Source organism: Neltuma alba, unplaced genomic scaffold (assembly GCF_004799145.2).
Source record: "Neltuma alba isolate B1F8T4 unplaced genomic scaffold, ASM479914v2 tig00012518_pilon, whole genome shotgun sequence".
Taxonomy (NCBI): domain Eukaryota; kingdom Viridiplantae; phylum Streptophyta; class Magnoliopsida; order Fabales; family Fabaceae; genus Neltuma; species Neltuma alba.
Window position 1 is genome coordinate 1 of NW_021636985.1, and position 22397 is coordinate 22397.

Sequence of the window (22397 nt, forward strand, 5' to 3'; positions counted from 1 at the left end):
ACACAGTGCACTATTCAGTAATGCTTTCTGTTTTTCGTCTCCGTCTTCTTCTATTAAATCTCTTCTGCCTACTGTCCTATCTTCCCCTGTCTCGCTCCCTCTCTGAATCTCTCTTCTATCCCTCTTTTTCTATTTCTATTCTATCACATTAGTTAATCCACTTCAAAATCCCAATTGTACGTCTTTCCTAAAGCATGCCAGAAAGCAATTATATGCAACACATGTAATTCATTCAAATGAATATTTCTTGAAAAACTACAATTCAAAAATAGTAATGCGAAAAAAAATAAAAAAAAACTCTAAACGCTTCCCAATGGCAACAAATGGCTGAACATCTCCCTGCGTGCCAACAATAAGCATTACAACTGAAGTGGTGGAATATTTTGAACATCTGTTGCCTCACCAGATTCTTCATTATACATAACAGTAGTTCCGAAGTCAAGAACTGTGGCTTAATGTCTACTGGAACTTAAACTGCAACAGTACCGTCATCCTGAACCATAGCAACTTGCTTTAGCCACTTCACCTGCAATGTTGTAACAAGTTCTTGAGGATACAAAAAATAAAGCAAACAGAAAACTTAAGTGCTTACAGAGATAATTCATATCAATTTAGCAGATCCAAGGCATTTGAAATGAATGTCATCAAGTGCAGTGAATAATATAGTATTGCTATAACGAAGAAATAGATTAATCGCGATGTTCCAATGAAATTACAAATATATTTCTGAGATAAACCAACTATTAACCGCCAGTGTCTATATCCGTGTGAAAAAGAGATCCTACAAATTTTAATACAGTATGTTCAGTCCAGCATCACCTATCACACTTTGATTTTATTATAAAGAGGAACTTTTTCATCGAAGAATTTAGCGGCCATTGCTCACGATCTATATTTTGTTTGACTTTTGCTGCGCTACTACGCTGACTCTGACCCACTTCTTGTTGTTCGGACGTAATTATTTCCATGGCATGTTAGCAGTTGAATTCCTGTCTACATGAACATCAATCTTACAGGAATGATAGGTTAAGAAAGCAGGGATATAGGTTATAGATGAGCGCAGATAAGATATCCTCTGCAATAAAGACGGAAAGGGAACAGAAAGGCACAAGAAATAAATAAATAACAGGCTATCTGTGAAGATCTCCTTGTAGGAGTCACAAGTCTGGCATCAAAGAGAAGGCGTAAAACGAGTTTATTCCAAAGTAGCTGTAAGAGCATAGGAAAATCCTAAAATTATAATAATGATGATGACACCAGAGAAATCCATAAATTGCTGAACGTTACCTCCTTGGTTCTTCCAAAATCTCAAATAATAATGATGATGATGATAGAGTCGAGTCCTAGGGATGAACATTACAATTATGATATAGACTCCCTGAGAACGTGAGAGATAGAAGTATTAACTCAAAATTTAAAAAAAAAAAGAAAAGAAAAGAAAAAATACCTTAAGTAGTGGCATTAACGCTCTTGACAATGCTCTCGGCATCCAAAGATACTGAAATGTCACTGGACGAATCAGAAGAGGGAGGCAGGGGAGATTGCCACTGATTGAACAGAAAAGAGTAATTCCGATAGAGAGGACACAAATGAATGACGAGCGTGGGGTGAAGGAGGCGGGTAAGGGTAAGCCCTTTCATTACGCTTCTTCTTTCCTTTCCAGAAAGATAATGAAGATGGAGAAAAGAAAAGCGTGAGAGAATGCAGTCATCGGAGATGCCTTGGAGGCGTGAGGGGCAAGTTTTCGTTAACTCCCGCGCCGGAGGTGGATTTTTCGTCATTTCCCGCTTAAAATCATATCATATGATTATCCTCCCTTTTTTCTTTTTTTTTTGGTTGGAAAAGAAAAAGGGGGGGGGGGGGGTGGAGTGGTTAACTCTGAGGGGCTAGGCCCAGACTAAACTAAAATCTTAAGCGGGTTTCTCCCGTTTGAAGTCCTTCATTCTGTGCGCATTAATTAACATGCATTGTTCTATGTTGTGATCACCCAATCAACGCATCAACTTTCAGCATGTAATATAAAATTTGTAGGAATCGGTATAAAATATAAATAATCAATATCGATATATCTAATAAAAAATTAGGAGCAGAAGCATAATTCGTGAGGATAAAATAAGGGGTTTATAATCTAATTTCTTTCCAAAATTAATGAATAGATTAGATGTTATCAGCTCTCGCAACTTTTTTTCCCCACAGAAACACACAATAAAATTATTCTTCTAAAGCTTTGAATGATTTTTCTAAAACGACTGGATTAATATCCAGCACTCAAAAGTGGCAAGTATACATGTTTGGGGTATTAACGCGGCGGCCTCAAAAAACCAGTTAAAGGAAGTGACGCGTTTATTTTTTTTGGAGAATTCTTTCTAAGATATCTTGAAATTCCATGAAAATTCTTTGGGAAAATTAGCGGTCCACCTAAAAAAATAGATATAAAAAGTCTTTTAAAATCATCAGATCCATGTGAACTCTCAAAGGAAATTATTACAAGATATTCTAATTGTTCAATTATTAAATTGTTCTTTTTTTTTAAGTACCAACTGACAATTGAAAGAGCAATTATTAACAACTTAAAATGCAATGATTAACAACTATCGCGTGAGATATTAACACACATTTTTTCAGCATATCACACGCATTTAATGCATAAGTTGTTAATACTTGTTGTGATAATTGTTAATAGTTACATCTTAAATTGTTACGACTACCTTTTAAATTGGTAATGTATATTTAAAAAAAAAAAAAAGATAAGAGTAGTTTAGTAATTGAATAAGAAGTCATTTGCAAAGATCTCTTAGAATTTTAGATTAATTTGATGATTTTAAAAAATTTATATCTAATTATCTTGAGTGGGACCTTGATGCATTTTTATCAAATTCTTTCAGGGTAGAAAGATAATGTCAAGGACCTATTCTAGTTTAGAGTAGAAAATGCTGCTAGCATGTCTCTGAAAAGGAAATAGCATGATGGAGCAAACCTGACACTAAATTGTTGGATTTAAGTCCCAATAACGCCAAAGGGGTCAGGGAGAGTATTTTAAAGAAAAAATTTAAATACAAAAAATCTTTGAAATCATCAAATTTGAAGTCTCAATAAAATTTTATTGTAAGAGATTCCACTTATTGAATTACTAAACTGCCCTCATTTTTTTTAAGTATACATTGACAAATTAAAGGATAATATTTACAATTTAAAGTACAATGATTAGCAATTATTACAACATGTATTAATAACATGTTTTCTTAGTATATCACACGGATTTAACACATGAGTTGTTAATATCTATCATGATAATTCTTAATCATTGCATAGAGTCCTTTTAGTTATCAACGCATATGAAAAAAAAGAAGAAGATAAGGACAGTTTAGTAAACAACAAATATAATCTTTTATAACGAAGTCTTTTGAAACTTTAGATTAATTTGCTTTTAAAGAATTTTTTTATATTTAATTATCTTAGATAGCGTCCTTATGCAACTTTCTCTATTTTAAATGTTATTCATTTACAGCGTCTCAAAAATGAGGTTCAACTTCGTAATTAGCCAGACGGGGGAAATTGATTGCCATTAAATTCCTTACATAGAAATTAAACGTCATTTTTCCTCTCTCTCTCTCTCTCTCTCTCTCTCTTTCCCAGAAAACACTCTCTTTCCCCCTAAAGTGGTAAGAATTAAGATGCGATGCAATGCATGGCGTGAGAGTCAAAATTATAACCAATTTTAAGAAAACAGAGCAGAAGTTGGATACCATCCATGAATAGCCACCCTGGCTCTGCAACACGTTCAACAAATTCCACAATTTTTGGTATCCATCTAAAGCACACCTCAACCCCCTCCCCTCAAATCTCCCTGCCCCTATCGCAGCTCTCACCAAGCCTCTCCATTTTTCATTCCCCGCACACAAAGCACATCGCCCTCTTCTTCTTCATCAACATCGACATCATCATCCTCTTCTTCTTCTACGTACTTCTCATGGTAATGTTAATTTACTGGCCGCCCTTCTATCCCCTGCCTCTCCCTCGGTTCCTTCAACGTTATTGGAGGACCCTTCGCCCTTTGGTTTTGCGCCTTCGTATTAGTGCCATGAATTGCTTCCCCTGTTTCTCCTCCCGCAGAAGAAAGAAAAGCCGTAGCAAGATGGAGCACGATTCCCCACGGCACGAAAACATTCCTTCTACACCGCCCGGTTAGTTCCTAGCACTCCTCTCTTTATGAGCATTTCTGCTAAATCAATAATAATAATAATAATATTAAGAACAACAATAATTTGTTTTCTAGCATTTGATTTAGTCACAAAAGAATTCAACCGTCAATCTCAAAATAGCATGAGGAGATGAAACAGATAAATGTATAGGACCTGAAAGTCGTAAATTTGATCGGCACTTGTGGTTTGATGAAAACCATGAGAATAGATGGCCGTATTAAATTGATTGAGAGCTGGTGGTTGTTGACAAACAGATGTGAAGAACCAAAAGTCAGAAACCCAGGCCAAATTGATCCGGCAAGTATAAAAGCGCAACCTTTTACTTTCCGTGAGTTGGCAACCGCAACAAAGAATTTTCGTCGTGGATGCCTGCTGGGTGAAGGCAGCTCTGGCAGAGTCTATAAGGGCACGCTTCCGGCGACCGGCCAGGTCTGGTCTTGCGAATATAATCCCCAAATGCCGGTTGCTTCCTTTCGGTTTACTAAGTCTCGAGTTTTTCAGGTGGTAGCTGTGAAGCAACTCGACAAAAACGGGGTGCAAGGCAATAATAAGGAATTTCTGGTCGAGGTTTTGATGCTAAGTCTCTTGCATCACGAAAGTCTAGTCGACCTCATCGGTTATTGTGCCGATGGGGATCAACGTCTTTTGGTTTACGAATTTATCGCAGGGGGTTGCCTGGAAGAACACCTTCTCGGTACCCTCATTTCCATTTTGCAAACCAATATTCTCCCTCCAATATTTTTTTTCCCCTTTATCTTGGAGTTCGCATTCGCATATTCACCTTTTCTTTGCTTTTCTATTGGGTGGGTGCAGAGAACGGACCAAATAAACGTCCATTGGATTGGATGACTAGGATGAAAATAGCGTATAATGCAGCGAGAGGATTGGAGTACTTGCACGACAAGGCTAACCCGCCGGTCATATATCGAGACTTGAAATCCTCAAATATATTGCTGGACGATGACTTTAACCCTAAACTCTCAGATTTTGGGTTGTTCAAGCTTGCCGGGGGACACAAGGCCAACCCCGCGCCTTCTATAGTTATGGGTACCTACGGATACTCGGCCCCAGAGTGCGTAACAACAGGTAACGTCACCTTGAAATCGGATGTGTACAGTTTTGGAGTTATTTTGCTGGAGCTCATTACTGGACGGAGAGCCATCGACACCACGAGACCAAACCACGAACAAAACCTAGTTTCGTGGGTAAGTCATTTCTCTCTAACACTATAATACGTCTCTACTCTTGCTTGCGAGAGTGATGCGGGGCGTTAATATCTAGTTGCATTTTGTGTCGTGATGAATCGAGCAGGCAGTGCCCCTTTTCAAAGACCCAAAAAGATTTCCGGACATGGCGGATCCAGATCTGGAGAGGCATTTTCCAGAAAAGGACCTGAATCAAGCAGTGGCAATAGCAGCCATGTGCCTGCAGGAGGAAGCGGGAGCCCGTCCTTTGATGAGCGACGTCGTAACTGCTCTCAGTTTCCTTACTTTTTTGGATCAAGCTGGAGATAGTTGCGATGAGGAGGATGAAGAGGGGGACTAGTAATGAGGGCCATGAACGTCGGCGATGAGACTGTCAACAGCGACGAGAGCAAGGAATTAAAGAGGGCAAAATGAGAGGGGAGGGAGGGAATCAAATTGACGAAGGTGGTCGTAGGAGGAGATGAGACGTACGGCATGATGTGGAAATGGTACGCGGTGTGATATGAATATATGAGAGCGAAAGAGCAGTAGTATATACGTAAAGGAAGAAGTGGCGGGGGAGTGTATGAAGCACAAGGCGCCACAAGATGGAGGACGCAGTGAGGAAGGGAAGTAAAACACGAATGAATCGTGAAAGGAATGTTATGATGTAACCCACTGTGGAGGCACGGCAGAGGCAGCAACTCCATGTATAATTAGTTAATACCACCATGTATAGCTTGTATGTATATCTGGACTATTTGTTTAATAGCAGGCTTCAAAGTTGTGCGTTTGTGTCTATTTCATCTGCCTTCGTCGGCTAGTGGGTGCCCATTCTCTGATGATGCTTTGATCCCAGCTACCAAACATTAATTAGTTGACAAAATTTCATTACACTGTTTTCCCCGATGAACCAATTGATGCTCAGGACACACGCGAAGGTTCTTAATAGTTCCCAGAAATAAAACTTGACATTATATATAGTATTGTCGACGTGAGGTTATCCTAATGACGAGGGCTTTTAGCAGGAGACTGTAACAGTATATCTTATATTGCGTCTTTGCAGCCCACTTAAGAAATTAATAACATGGCTGCCGGCCACAACAAAATAAACAACGTGGCGTGTTTTGATTTGTGCAGCTTAGAGTCTGCTTAGTTGCTATTGAGACTTGTTTATTAATTTGTAATTTTATTATCCCATCATCAGAGTATTTCATTTCATTTAATATTTTATATTAATTACATGCATGTGCAACGGTCCCGGTGACAGCCCGATCAGGCATTACTCTTGATCGGAGCCGAAAGGCCAGAAGCCCAGAGGTGTCACTGTCACAAGCTTGAACAGGGGTTAGTCTAAGTGTTAAGTGACTAGGTACCGTTTAAACGAGGTTTCGAATTCGAACCTCAGTGTATAGAAAATCCCGTATGGGAGACTCACCACCACAGCCAGGCTCAATGCGGGTCGGATCCAGATATAGTCGGAAGAAAGCTCTGATAAACTGGGTAGGTAAAAAAAAAAATACACGTGCGCGCATATATATCAATGAAAGCCCAGCCCAGTTCAGTAATATACGCGTGCGCGCGTGTTGTTTCGCATTTGAATGTATCATTGAAAAGAAGAGTCAGTCCTGCAAATTGAAACTCGGTAAAAGAGAAGTAAAAGCAGCTGCTTAGGGGAGTAAAAGTCATTTTAGATTAAAGTGTATGCGAACGAAAATAAAAGTAAGCGGGTAATTAACTTTCATTTTGAGATAGCTAATGAGGTTTGCTCCATTAACGCGAAACGAAACAAGCATAGCGCTGAGCCCTGGATTGGAACTGGGAACGGGGCCGGGGAGATATCAGTTTCTTCACGTACGATCGGCTCGACTCGTAGATTATATCATATCATCATATAGGACCCCATCCTCTCTAGGCGGGATGCGGTGGGAGCCTTTGCTAAGGCGTTGTCTCGAGGGGGGGGGGGTGAGAAGTTTGCGTTCAAATAAATATTAAAAAGAGAATGAGAAATTATTATGAAGTGTAATGATAATTTATTCCACATGTACGTACATGAGAAAAGAAGGGGAGAGGAGGAGCTATTTAGGGGGTATTTGGATAGGAGGAGCTATTAATTAAGAGGTCAGACGACGTCGGGGAGCTGAGGCGGCGCCGGCGGCATGCTTTTGGATTGGGAGTCCTTCTTGTTGGCGTCCTTGTACGCGATGTATAACCCCATCTGAGCCGCTCCAAACATGAATCCCACCACATTCGGCACCTGGTCCATCCATCCATCCATCCATGCTTAGCTTCATTCTTTATTTCTATTTTCCACTCGGTGCTCGTCATTCGTTAATATTAAACACATTAACACGTGTGTGTGCGTGTGTAAATATATATCACGTTAACTACTGCTCACCATGATGTAGTAATCTTTGTCGAAGAAGCCGTAGAAAAACCAGGTGGCGGCGCACAGCGTCAGAGACAAGGACAGAGTAAAGGGCATATACTCCACGCTTTTGGTTTTGATGACCCTCCTCTGCAAATTAAAGACTTCATCGTCACATACATGCATGCATGCTATTAAATTATACCCGCACATTATAAACGCGCGCGCACACGCACACACCATGATGCTCAGGGGAGCAGCGAAGACGGCGATGTTGAAAATGGCGCAGATCCATCCAACGGCGTGAACGCGCTCCCATTCCTTCACTCCCAATATGGAAATTACGAGCGTCAGCCCAAACCCCCCCACGTTGAATATCCCCATCATCCCCACAGTCCAAATCTGCAATCACATTACATTACATTGAAAGCCACAAGATGAGAGTGAAGATATGCCAACTGGGCACGCACCTTCTGCTTCCTGGTAGCAAAGGTGAGGTAGAGGATGAGGTAAGCGAGTTCTATGGCGCATCCGATGGCGTTGATGGTGATGATCAGGATGGCGTTGCTCTTTAGGAAACCATAATACAGCAGCAGCATTGCGCTCAGCAGTGCAACCACGTATGGGATGGATTGAAACCCTTCCGACGATTTGCCCTTCCATATCCTGTAGAACGTTGGCCTGCCACCCACGCGCGTACACATATAACAACTTCATTAGTATTTAGTTTTCTAACTCAGCCTATTACCACCTCAGTTATATAATAGTAAGCAAGTTTCGATCTCTTCTTTCTTTTTGTTTACTTACAAGGGCGCCAAGAACACCATGAACGACACAACGTTACCTACGTACGTTCAGCGCAGCAAAAGGAGTCAGTCAGTTCAGTGCTGGAGACTGAGAGCATATATATGAAGGAGAGAATTGTTATGTGAACGAGTACAACGTATAATTGGAGCGTAAGTAACACACACACACCCACACACCTAAAAGACCAAAGATGAAAACCAAGTCGTGATCAGACAAGGAGAGCATTTTGCTGGGCTCAGCTAACGTACGTGAATAGCCAAGTGTGGCGGGAGAAGACGAGATGGTGTTGGACTGAGGTTGCCCCCACTATTTATATACATTGGGCCTGTCAAGGGTTTGGCAACAGGATGAAGATAAAAATGGTGATTTTGGTTTTGTAATGGCCCGCGCGCTTTCTGGTTTTAATTACATACTACAATCCTGATCTTTAATATAAAAGCTAATTGACTAATTTAAGTAAATTAAAAAAACTGTCATCTTTCTTAAAATATTATTACTATTCAAGTGTATTGGCTAGAACTACCATTATTATAAGAACTATCTTTGAAAAAAAAATAGATAAATATAAAAGACCAAATTGATTGGGGTCTTATATTTAGAATCAAAATAAAAATCAAATGAGATTTTATATTAATATTAAGGAACAGTATTATGATTTAAGTCTGCCCGACTAACTGACCCAACTCCCAAAATCATGTTTCAACCAAACTAACATCATGGATGTACCCTGCTGTTGTTTTGTTTGCTTCTGTCTGTCTGGGCTTGAAATGGAAAGAGTAGTCCTTTTCATATGAGCATTTGAGTGGGTGAAGAGATAAAGCAGCAACATAATGAGAAAGAACAAGAATTAATTGATGAGATTGTGCGGTTTGCTTTGTACAGTGTGCACACACTAAGGAAAGGATGTTAACGGCGGGTGATTGCGTGTCACGCCACAATTTCATGCAAAGAACTGAACTTATCTTATCAACATGTTAGTGGCAGGGACGGCAGAATAGTTTTTTTTTTTTGGGGGTGGGGGGGGGGGACGTGGCTACGTGTTGTTGCGTATGCAAATACTCTATTGTTGCGTTTGATATAGAGTATTAAAAATGAAAGATAGGGGTTGAAATTATAATTTAGAAAAATTATTAAAAGAGCATATGGTATGAATAATTGTTTATTATATGAAATCAGGTAAACTTATGGAGATAAGATTGGGGAATACCATCTTCTTCTATAGTATTTTTAATCTCACGTACATGAGTTTGTCTAATACTATATAATAAATAATCTTTCATGCTAAACATTTTTAATAGATTTTTCTCAATCCTGTTTTAAATCTCTACCCTTTATTTTAATGCTTCGTATTAAACGTGACTTGTATGATATGGCCTGCGCTTTTCTTGAAAATATCAGGGGATTATATTGAACGAGTTTGATAGGCTCACGCAAGTAACAATTGAATAGGAACCACAGAATGTTGGATGTTGCAGAAATGGAAAAGGGATAAGAAGATAGGGAAAGCAGTTGAGCAGTGTTGGTGACTAATTCTCACAAAACATCTTTGTAACGTCACGTTCATCGCTTTTATTTCGGACATTGCTTTCTCCCGCATCTGCAAAACAATCCCATGCTTTCACATTCCACTCACTCATTCCCTCAGTTGTTGCAAATTAATATTATACTCTCTCCCTTTTTTAATATAAGAGGTAAAACAATTAATTTACATATATTAAAATAATTAATTAAATTAGTTATTTATAATAAATGTGTTTTTTCCTTCAAAATATCCTTTCTAATTGCACATGTTATAATTACCTCCTGATGAAGGAACAAATATATATATTTTTAAAAAAATGAATTGAGATCATATATTTATGATCAAAATAAATACAGCCTAACTCTTATATTTAGAACTAAAAATAATAATAAAGAAGAGAAAACCAGTGCATATTTATGAGAATACCCTTAATTAAAAGTAGGGAATATTATATTACAGGTATTTATACTTTCTCTCAATTTTTAATTTGGTATCTAAGTATTTTTATCTTAATTAAATTATTTAATTTTATTTTTTAACAACATTAGCTCTTGTAATTTTTTTTCTACCAGCATTTTTAGTCTCTTTGCAAGAGTTAATGACGTTAATAGAGCAAAATTAAAGATTTAATTAAGAGAAAAAATACATAGGTACTAAGTTAAGAATTAAAAAAAATACTGGCACTTTTAAAATGATTTTTCCTAAAAGTATAGGCGCAAAAATTTATTGATAATCGAAGTCCATGAAATTCCACAATAATCGGATATTTCTAATGGGCATATAGTATGGGGATGGTGGTGATAGGTCTGGGGCAAGAAGCCAGGTCCCCAAAGCAAAGCATGCCAAAACCGGGGACGTCACAAACAGGGCAGGGCCAAGGCACCAATGCGACGCTTCCACGTACTCAGTCTCGGCGGTTTCATTTGTATCCACTGAATCTGCCCTTCGTACAACCGTTATCCACACAATTCATTCTCCCCTGTTTTATCCACTCCTTCTGCTCCGTGCTCATAATTCGAACATTCAAATTCAGTCTCGGCAAGTGAATGTACTATTGACAAAGATCCGAATGCAGGTTGCTTCGTCTCACACCCCACAATTTTCCTCCATTGTGACGGAGCATCACTTTTGAAAAATATCTTCAAATATGAAATGAAAAATACGTTAGTTAATCTTCAAATGCCATTTAAAAAATTTTCATTTTAAATTTTAATTTTTAAATTCAAACTATTCAAATTAAATTTAAATAGTTCAAATTTCATTTTGATAACAAGTATCACATATTAACATGTAGTGCTTAAACAAATTCACACTCATAATCCTATCCACTATTGCTCACTGCTTTTTTTTTTTCCGTTTTATTTCAATTCCATTCAGCCTTGGTCTTTCCCTTTTGAGACGAAAGAGGAAGGCAGAGTTTTCTATTTTCTCATTTTTTTTTCCCTATTAAAATATCTGACATCACGAAAGAGGTGAGATAAATGCCACATAAGCATGCCACATTAACAAAATTGGGTCAACATGACAGGTAAACATTGCTACATTTTTTCCACTTTCAAAATGACATTATTCCAATAAAAATTTTCAAATACCCACAGCTCTTTTGCAAAAATAACCTGATTCTAATAACCACTTTTCTAACAATTTCAGCTATCACTTTTTAAAATGAAATTCATCACTTAAAAAGTACTAAAATTTTTAAATATAAATAATCCAAATTAGATTTAATCACATTCCAAGCCTTTTCACGCAAGTTGCATGGAAGGATGCTATTACCTGTTAGTAACTTGCACACAGCTTGGCTAAAATGTTATCCTGCAATAAGCTTCTAGTGGCCCGTTGTTTGACAACCCCCCCCCCCCCCAAAAAAAAAAAAACCAACCAAATCCCAGTGTTTTGCTAAAAGCGCCGGGCACACGATTCATTCACACTGAAATACCTTAAAACAGGTGGAAATGAAAAAATGTAAACATATTTTGACAAGAGGCAAATGAGCCTTGAGTAAGGCTTTGGGTGGTCCCGCCGCAAAAGAATTGATAGTTTTATCTCTGGTGGCAAGAACGAGACCCTGGGCTTCAGGCAGTCATGATTCAAGAACATTTTCTCATGGTGAATTAATCTCCCCTCCAAGACCCATCTCCAGGCATGTTATACAAGCAGTAACACGAGCTCCATTTCTGGCTGTCTACAATAAACTAAACAATTGACCGAGTCAACTCAAAGGAAAGATTTCTGCAGCTCTGAAGGTAAAAAGGCGAACAAAAACCTGAGTTAACCACGGGAAGAATTGAAAGATTATCCTGTATCAAGCAAGAAATCAACGCAAAAGAAAGTAACAAACATTTCAAGAAATTAATCACAGTTTCAGGTATTGTTGGAACATGCGCTTCGTTTCAGATTCATTTTGTTGCCATGAAATCACAGCTGGCTAACAAACGAAACGCGACCAGCCTTTTGCATGCATCAAGTATTCGAAGTGTAGTCTAAGGACATGTGATATGGAACGGTAGGATGCGGGCAAGCTAATGTTGACGACAAAATATGCAAGGAGAGGCAAGTACATATTATTTCCTATCATTGCTCGCTAAGATATCCGAAATACGATGAAGTTTACAGGTGCCCACTGTTGCTGTTGCATACCAATATCCAAAGCAACAAAATGAGGAACACACGTTAGAAGTTTAGTTGTTCAATATCTAAAGCAAAGAATATCAGCACACCCAAAAAAAAAAAAAAAGCATATAACTTCTGTCCAACATGATTCCATTCATAAAGAAAAGACATAACTGATTCTTTTTGTGTGACATGAAAGTAAAACAATCATAAATTGAGCTAAGACGCCACTGATCCTAAAAACTTCAACGTAGATTTATTGCATGATGATAGATTGTTGCTATGATTCCCATTTCTTATTGCTTCCCTCTAAGAGAAAAAAATGACGAACATAATGAACAAAACCGTAAGTCACAGCAAAATTTGCTTAAATGAACAAAATTCACAGTTAAGGATACAAAGGAGGATACAGTCATATGCTGAAGCCAGATAACTTCTTACTGCAAAGTTATGCAAATAACCGCATCAAAATGTAGAACTTTCTGGAATCCATACAGAAGTTAAAGCCAGATAGTATATATAAACCCCCCCCCCAAAAAAAAAAAAAAGTTACCTGCTCTGGACGCTGTCCCTTCAGAGTTCCAGCGAACACAGTGTACATGATGGCTGTCACCACAGTTTATCTTTTAGTACCGGGGGAGACATTATCTTCATAGAGATCAAGAGATTCTGAAGGATCATATCGATCCTCAAATGCCCTTTTCAAGGGAGAATCATAATCATGATTCCTGTGAGAGTTCCCTTGCCACCTATCTCTGGATCTCGACTTCTCATCATACTTTTTCCTCCTTGAATAATCATGTTTTCTATGACAACTGATACTGTCATTTGATGGGCCATAACTATTTGGTCCTTCAGGGCCGCCAGAAGCATGTTTTCTACCATAACGTGCATGGACAGTATTCCCATGAGCTTCTATATATCCATGCTTTCTGGAATGTCCTTGTCTAGGTTGTTCATAATCTCTAGGAGAGGCATCCTCTAGGATCTCGACAGCTTTGCTTTTGTCACAATAGATAGTTCGTGATTTCTGTTCATAATGACTTGGATTACAAACTGTTGCCACAGATGACTCACGACTGCCTTTTCTTAATATCTTTGCTTCAATATCCATGTCACGGCGGGAAAGAGATTCCAATGGCAACATCCCACTCTCATCAGATTGCTTCATAGGGCTCCCAACACCTCCCGCCTGCTTGATCTCTTCCATGTATTCCTCTATTATATCCCTCATCACCTTCAAAAGGAGAACAGAAATGAATATAGAGCTTACTGAATAGCTGGGATTAAAATTTTCATAGTCAAATTATACAAGAAATGATGCATCATGGTACTATTCAAGCTATGCTTGTAGAAAAAATTTTCATCTGATTCTGACCTGTACAGTTGATCTCTTTATCTTCTTGCCACGATAAGACATTCTTCTACGTTTGTAGTCTCTTTCTTCAGCTAGTAACTCCTCCCGTGTCTTCACTCCGGTTGTTCCCTGTAACCAACAGAAAGTTTATGTATATTAAGTACATGTAGTGTGGAGTACATCAGATAAAAAAAGAGCATCAATAAATATTTAGAATTAGTTTCTCTAATGTTATTGACATTTTGTGCTACTCCGTAAGGAAGGCAGTTAGCAAATGTATCTTAGCAATCCTTTGATGTCATATGAAGAGCTTTAGACTTAGAATTTTAGACTTAGAATAAGGTCCAACACATCATTGAAGCAAACTAGTTCATCCCAGTCATTTTTACTTTCGGTGCTCTAAACAAGGCCAAAAGAAGTAAAAGCTCATCCCATTATGCATAAAACATGATTCAGGCAAATGTAGATCAGAAAGCTCCGCTGCTCATTCACATCTGATTAAATTTACCATGTTAGATGATTGCTGTCGAGGAAGCCCATCGTAGTCAATCACAGCTCTATAATTAGGCCTCTTCTTCCTCTCCTCATTCGCTTTCTCAGTCAAATAACAATGCTCAGCAACCCTAATGGAAAAAGATAAAATATAAAAGATTTATTTTCGGACATAGTATTCACAATAACTTAGTTTATAATAATCAGGGGCAAATCAAACATGATGTCCGCGAGTGTCAGACCAGTCACATCTCTTAATTGTTTAGAAGAAAAAACAACATGTAGAGCACGGACATAGTAGCCAACTGGTGGAAAAGAAACATGCAGAATGCTAAAGATTAGGTAACAATTCTACAATGAAAATATGTAATCTGTAACGAAATTGCAACTATCCAGAAGAGTCTAAGGTTAGTTATGTTCAGCTCGAGATTACAAATTGATGATTGGAATTTGCATAATCATAAATCATGAACCTTTTTCCCAAGTTCTGTGAATTTGGAACATTTGGGATGTGTATAACAGATATATTAAATCTCTTTTGGACTCCCCAGTAATTTTTAAATTCTGTAAATCTTCTTCATGAGGTTATTCTTTTGGGGGGTTTGAAATGTGTAAGCAACATACAGCTGAAATTTGTTTGATTGCTGAGAGAACCACAGTCTCTTCATTCTATCTTCAAGCAAAGATCGCTCATGCAATGCTGCAATAGCTGCTGCAACTTGGGATATGGAGACATTACAGCTACAAATAGTTCCATCCACAACGTTGTTCTGCCCAGAGTGTGCATTTCCTTCTTGCAGAATGTCATATTTTGCGCCCTTCATGTCCATGCCAGCAATATTTTGATTCCGAAACTTTTCTTTAAATGGGGGGGCTTCAATGTCAGCTTTCCCAAAGGTATACAACAACAGAGCTGATGCACCGTCTAAAGTACACATCTTAAGCAAATCAAGAACAAATAGCTTTCCCTTCGTTGAACCATACAAAATTGAAATTTGTGATGTTAACCATGCCGATGACCGAACCAAAACAGGACACTCGGAGCAATCTAACTCCAAAAGCTGATTGTTCAACACATCCAATGTATTTAAAGCTTCTCTAAGAATCGACTTCAAACATAAACTAAACAGTAAAAATATATGCTGTCCCATAGGCATATCAATCACAACACCATATCTGGGCGAATTTGCCATTATCCATCTCATGAAATCACATGCCTTAGTAATTCCTACACCTCCAATCGCACGAAGAACACCATGCGAGCATGTAGTAGGATAATCATCCCAAGCGTCGACCTCTTTCTTGATAGTCCAGTACTCGGAGGGAAGAATTCCCAAATGCTCTCGCTCAGAATACTTAATCTCTATGTCATTAGCCTTAACAAAACCAAAGCATTCAATTGATAATATACCAGGAAGCGTAAAGGTTCTCTTCATAGCATCCACATCGGACAAAGTAACCACACCCGGGCAATCATGGTAAAAGAAGTTAAAACCAACGTCGACGTAATCCTCCAAAGAGAATAAGAGTTCAGCGTGAGGATCATGGAGAGTTTGTTGGAAGCAGTTGTCCTGGCGACAACGATCATTGAACTGGAGGGTTTTGGGGTAAGAGAGAGAATGAAGGAGGTCGTCGGGATTGGGGAGAGGGTGAGGAGAGGAAGGGCAACGGAGGTAGTGAAGAAAAAGGAATTCAGGAGGCATCAGGTGGTGATGATTGAAAGGGCATTGTACGAGATTGGGGTTAGGGTTTTGTGAGTGCGGTCGCAAGAGAGAGGGGAGAGAATAGAAGGTGCGGTGCGAGAGGTGAATGAGGTTGTTCAGGGATGAGAGGGCTGTTGAAAGGTCGGGTGGCGAATTGCAGGGAGGATTGAACATCCTGGGGCTAGGGTTTGTGGGGTGGAAGGTCAAAGATGGAGCAGAAGAATCCGTCATTCGTGACCGCCGCACCGTAACTCCAGATTCAGGTAAGGCCGCCAGGCTTGCCCCTGTTGGGCCGAGGTTTTTTGTTTTTGGGAGGGGGGGTGTTTTGGGTTTGGGGGGATGTTTTTTGTTTTTTGGTTACAAACGGCAAGCTAACGCTTGAAAGTACAAAAGGATAAAAAACAACAGCTTCAGCTAGCCCCCCGCCATCGTTCTTTTGTCTCTCCAAAATCCTTCCCGGCACCATGCTGGTATTTCCGGATATAGGATGACATCCTGACTTGCGACTTGCACTGTTCGAGTCATGCTGTCAGCACAGTGGATATTCTCTCTGTTTGCATGTGAAATGATCACATTCCACTCCTCATACAAGAGTTTTCTGGTCTCCTCTATTTCCTCTTTAAAAGGGTGGTTGGTTCTGCTATCTTTTATCAACATATTAATTGCCTCCAGTGAGTCTGAATACACATGTATGTCACTAATATGAAGTCCTTTGCAGACCTCGAGCCCGGTCTTGATAGCTAGGATTTCAGCTGTTGAGACCGGGTAAGCTCCAAGTGCTTTTTCAAATCCCATAATCCACTCTCCTGTTGCGTCTCGTATGACCCCATCGCATGTCGCTTGGCTGTACTGTCGAATAGACGCATCTACATCAAGTCTCACTTCGCCTTCTTTTGGTGGCGTCCAGCTTCTCTCATGATTGTGTTGGAGCAGTTTATGGGATAGAGTTCCCATAGTTACTTCCTCCATAAGATGAAAGAGACACTGTTGTTGCACCTCAAGGCTTGAAGGGATGCCTTCGCTGAAAAGCTGTTTGCAGTGTGCCTTCCATATTAGCCAACACGCGTGGCTGAATATTCTTGTCCATGGCCATTGGTGAAAGCGAGCTCTGCTAGGATTTGAGCTCCCATTCTTCTTTAACCACACTTGTAAATCACAAGAGAAAAACATATGTTGTTTGTTAGGATTAAGGAAGAAACACCACACCTCTCTTGCCCTCACACAATCTCTTAGGGTATGTAATATGGTTTCCTCTCTATTACAACTACAAGGGCATTTATCTATATGAGTCAACTCTCTTTTTGCTCTAAGAGTGTTCGTGCTCAATCTCTCTTGGGAAGCTTGCCAAAGGAAGAATTTTATTTTTTCTGGTATATGCTAGCCAATGCCAAAAACCCGACCATTGTCCTTGACCGGTAGTCCCTCCTGAATGAACCAAGAAGTTGTAAGATACTTTGACTGTGAATCTATCGTCAGACGCACTTTTCCAACAAAAAAATCTGGTCTATCAATTGTTGGGGGTTTTATCCTTGCCAGAATATGTACCACCCATGTTGGAAATAAACTTTTCCATCGATTCACGTCCCATCCACCATTAGGTAGTCTAAAATTTGCTACTGTCTCATATTCATTAATGTGCTCAAGGCTACACGACGTATAGTGAATGAGTGGTGCTTCCAGCGGGGCCCATCTGTCCCACCAAAATTTTGTGGATTGACCATCATTTATACATCGACCAATCCTAGTTAAAAAGGTCTCCCAGACAGAGATAATTGCCTTCCAAGTGATTGAGTTATACCTGCCTCTGTTCACCAAGGGTATTGCCTCCTCTCCACAGTCATAGGTACTTCGTAGACACCACACCCATAGATCCTTAGTTTGTGTGATTAAATCCCAACAAAGTTTCATTATGAAAGCCTTATTCTGTTGTTCCAAATTCTTTACACCCAAACCGCCTTCTTTCTTGCTTCTGATGACCTTTTCCCAAGCTATCAGGTACATCTTTTTCATCGTTTCATCTTGGCGCCATAAGAAATTTCTACTGATTTTCTCTATTTCTTTCAGCACCCCCTTTAGCAATAACGTGGACTGCATTTGGTAAGATGGGAGGGCTGACACCATCGCTTTGACGAGCATGGTTCTCCCTACCATAGTTAGGTATCTCCCTTTCCAGAGTGCTAGCCTAGTCCAAACCTTTTTGATTATGTGCCTAAAGGTGTCTTTCGTTATTCGTGAGTGAATAAGAGGAACACCAAGGTATTCTCCCAGATCAGGAGTAATTCCAATTCCAAGCGTTCGACTTAAATTCAAAGCCCTGTTCATGTGGACATTCCTAGAGAAGAAGGCTTTGGATTTGTCCAGGTTAATCTTATGACCCAAGACCTTATAGAATCTCTTCATCACTTGCTTAATGATATTCATTTGTCTTGTTGAGGCTTCGGTGAATAGCAGTAAGTCATTGGCAAAGAAAAGGTAAGAAATTTTAGGTCCATCCTTTTTAAAGCTGAGTAGTTTCCATCTTTGGGTTTGACATTTAGTGGATATCAGGTGTCCGAGCCTTTCCATGCAAAGAACAAAAAGATAAGGGCTGAACAGATCGCCTTGTCTCACCCCATGTGACGGTTTGAAGCTCATGCCCTCCTTTCCATTCCACAGAACCTTCAGAGTAGCCGTGCTTACACAGTGCATAATGATCTATACCAAGTTCTCAGGAATCCCAATGATGTCCAAAGTACTTCTCAGAAAATTCCAATCTAGGCGGTCATAGGCTTTTTCCATGTCCACTTTGACAGCTACTAGGCCTTTCTTGCCTGGTTTAGTCCTCATTAGATGAATGGCCTCTTGTGCTAGAATAATATTGTCGCAGCTTGATCTTGAAGCAATAAAGCTACATTGCTACAGTCCGACTAACTGATTCATGATAGTTTGCAATTTGTTTGCAATCAGTTTGCTAATTACCTTCAATCTAACATTACAAAGAGATATTTGCAATCAGTTTGGTGATTACCTTCAAGCTAACATTACAAAGAGATAGTGGTCGCATATCCTTTAAGGTAGTCGGGTGGTCCACTTTAGGAATAAGCACTATATTTGTTTGGTTGAGTGCTTCAATCCTATTTGGCTCTCTAAACACTTCCTTGACCATTTCACATAGGCTATTTCCTACTTTATCCCAATGGGCCTAGGAAAAGTGTGGTTGTAGACCATCAGGATCGGGGCTTTGAAAGCTCCCATAGAGAAAGCCGCATTTTTAATCTCAATATCTGTTACCTCTATATTAATCCAGTCAATTTGTTGAGGTTGAAGGTTAGGAAACAAATTGGGCCAGGGGGTTCTTCAAGAGTTTGGCTATCTTTGGTGTAGAGGTCTTTATAATACTTGGTTGCCATCTGATGTAGGCTCTCTTCATCTGTCACCCTAGTCCCCATTTCATCTTTTAAAGCCATAATTTTCTGCTTTTTCCTCTTGAAAACCGTTGAAGCATGGAAATATCTCGTGTTTTTATCTCCCCATTGTAACCATTGACATCGAGATTTTTGGTACCACATCAATTCCTCTTGGAGGAGTATCTTGTTATAATCAGACCACAGTCTTCTTTGTAATCTTTGTAGACCATGATCAAACCTCTATTTCTTGACCCTTTCAATTCCTTCTAGTCTCCTTAGTATCTCATTTTTCCTCCTTAGAATGTTGCCTATCTTCTTGACGCAATATTTTGGAATTTTTTTTGGGGGGATGTATTTTAATGATGATTTCTCTCCCTCATTATTTTCCCTCCAAATTGTGGAATTCGGAATTTCGGATGGGGGGATGTTAGATGTATTTTAATGATGATAAACCAAAATGCCTTTTTTCCCCACCTTTTTACGTGGCAACAAATATATTTGGTTTTTTTTTTTTTACTCGTTACAACATTCATCCCTTATTTGGATGGAAAGCAAATGAGAGGAGAAAGAAAACTATAAAAAAAAAATATAAGAGAAGATGGGACATAAGACTCGCCTCTTTTTCTCTCCACATATGAAGAGGAAATGAGAAAAAAATTTGCATTCTTCGTATGCCCTCCTTAAATATGGTTTAATAATCTCACATTTTGATGTTTGATGCAAATTTTTCTTTTTAATTTTATTTATGGCCTCTTCATAATTCTACAAATTAAAATTAATAAATTATCTTAGTGTTTTTGTTTAGTTTTTTTGTTTTATGTTTTAGTTGTTTTGGGTCTTGTGTCTCCTTTCTACCCCATAATAAAAAATAAAAAATTATCTCACTGTAATATGGTCAGATTCAAAACCAACGTGCAAACTCTATTTTTTCACATTCAATGAAATGCACGCACAAATTAATACTCTTTCGGTCCTTAATATAAGATCCATTTAACTAATTTGATTAGATTAAGGAAGTTAGGTAAGTTAGTTAATTATAACAAATGTGACACATTTTTCCTAAAATGCCATAATCATCTTTCTTAATACCTCATCTCCTTTTCTACTTGATTATGGTTGAGGGAGTATTCATAGGAGTAATTTAGAAAAAATTGATAAATATGAGAAATGGGTCTTATATTTAGGATCAAAACCAACTCAACAATTAGGTCATATATTAAGGACCGGAGGAGTATATACATATCTTCATATATTTCAAATTTTATTTTAAATTTTCATTATTTATCAATTATTTTAAATAATTTATTTATTTCTTTAATTATGTTTAATTTAAAAAATTTGCCCAATTTTTTATTTACCTTAAAAATAACATTTTTACTAAATTATTTTGTTTTTAAAATATGATCACATGATAATATACTTTTACCAAATAATGATTTAAAATTATTTAATGATGTTAGTCTTAATATGATGCTTTCATGGTGATGTTTAATTTGATTTACAACATGATATATTTTAATATAGAGATAAGAATATTTTAGTCATTTATGTATTTGCTAATTTCTTTTTTTCTCTCTCCTCCAACCAAATAAGACAGATGATAACATGTTTTCTTGATTTTTTTTGTTTTCTTTTCTCCTATTTTTTTCCTCCAAACTTTTCTTCCCATGCAAAAGAAGTATTAGTTTAAAAGAGGGAATTGAGGGATTTTCAAAAAGAATGGAAGAGAATTTTACTTCTTGTTTGGCTTGATTAAATGAAGACATCATGATCGTTTTGTTTAGGAAGGAAAGAAGAGTGAAAGCAACTAATTATAAGTCATATTTTGCCTTCAAATTATTTTCTTTTTTTTTTTCTATTTTCATGAAAAATAAGACACAATATAATTTAAAATGTTTAATTAATTTTTTTTAATGCAACGCGAATAAATTCTAATATATGCGATATACACACAAAACGACAGGAAGATACAATGAAAAAAAAAAAGCGTTATTTTAAATTTTGCATAATGATAATTTCGACAGCACCATCTCTAATTTCCTCCTCTGAAAACTCCTCCTTTGCTTAAAAATTTTATAAACAATTACGAGGAAACAATTTTCATCCTCTCCTCGGAGAACTTTAAACCAGACATAGGTTGCAATGAAAAAAATTTCCAAATAAAAATACTAATTTTATTATTATCATAACATATGACAAAATAACGAAATTGAACTCACATTTGATGAGATCTTAAAAACTTCAATTATAGTTAACGATCACAAACCACTAAACATTTAAACAAGCGATAAGATTCCTGATAATATTCTTTTCCCAAAATATTAAAGAATTATTATGAAGTCAACACAAAAAAATATAGTTAATAAATCTCGAATTTCACAGTAATAAACAACTACTGCTGACTTGTTTTTTTTTTTTTTTCCCAACCTTATTGTAATCCTCCGGAAAATACAAAAAGAATAGCGAATACACCTTTCCGCGGTCTCACAGCTTTCCGCGCCGACATCTGAAAAAACATTTCTCCGGAAGTGAGATATGCGTGAAGGATCCATCCAAGCCTCCAGTCCCAACTATTTATCTTCTACGTCCACCGTGACGGGTTTGGTAGACTTCGGCCGAATTTAGTTGACCCTTTTTCATCACATAAATATTCAAACAAGCAACATGTTTGAAAGTCGCCGAGAGCAAATCAAACCGCGTCTCTTTGGTTTCTTTTCGGAACAGTAAACACAACAAGGCACGGCTAAGCAGAACCACATTTAA

At 38.1% G+C, this 22397-nt stretch overlaps 4 protein-coding genes across 5 annotated transcripts; 1 reads left to right on the forward strand and 3 right to left on the reverse strand.

Annotated features, from left to right (window-relative positions):
- The first annotated feature begins 4400 nt into the window (after positions 1-4400).
- Positions 4401-5802, forward strand: LOC114728029 (probable serine/threonine-protein kinase PBL26). Its single transcript, XM_028914843.1, has 4 exons — positions 4401-4631; positions 4704-4896; positions 5016-5407; positions 5514-5802. Exons 1-4 carry the CDS (start codon positions 4401-4403, stop codon positions 5745-5747), a joined length of 1050 nt encoding a protein of 349 aa, XP_028770676.1. The 3' UTR covers positions 5748-5802.
- Positions 5803-7508: 1706 nt separating this feature from the next.
- LOC114728030 (bidirectional sugar transporter NEC1-like) lies at positions 7509-8786 on the reverse strand. The gene is made up of 6 exons (XM_028914844.1): positions 8738-8786; positions 8562-8598; positions 8225-8435; positions 7995-8156; positions 7785-7904; positions 7509-7643 (listed from the first exon to the last, which is right to left on the reverse strand). The coding sequence occupies exons 1-6, from the start codon at positions 8784-8786 to the stop codon at positions 7509-7511; spliced, it is 714 nt and encodes a 237-aa protein (XP_028770677.1).
- A 3191-nt stretch (positions 8787-11977) lies between these two features.
- Positions 11978-16802, reverse strand: LOC114728046 (U11/U12 small nuclear ribonucleoprotein 48 kDa protein). Of its 2 annotated transcripts, none has more exons than XM_028914862.1 (5): positions 15170-16802; positions 14562-14676; positions 14075-14182; positions 13250-13933; positions 11978-12278 (listed from the first exon to the last, which is right to left on the reverse strand). In XM_028914862.1, the coding sequence occupies exons 1-4, from the start codon at positions 16477-16479 to the stop codon at positions 13316-13318; spliced, it is 2151 nt and encodes a 716-aa protein (XP_028770695.1). In that variant the 5' UTR covers positions 16480-16802; the 3' UTR covers positions 11978-12278; positions 13250-13315. The 2 variants fall into 2 exon arrangements, with proteins under 2 accessions (XP_028770695.1, XP_028770694.1); XM_028914861.1 differs by having other exon boundaries at positions 11978-13136.
- Positions 16663-17418, reverse strand: LOC114728031 (uncharacterized). The gene has a single exon (XM_028914845.1). It carries the CDS (start codon positions 17416-17418, stop codon positions 16663-16665), a length of 756 nt encoding a protein of 251 aa, XP_028770678.1.
- Between the last annotated feature and the right edge of the window lie 4979 nt (positions 17419-22397).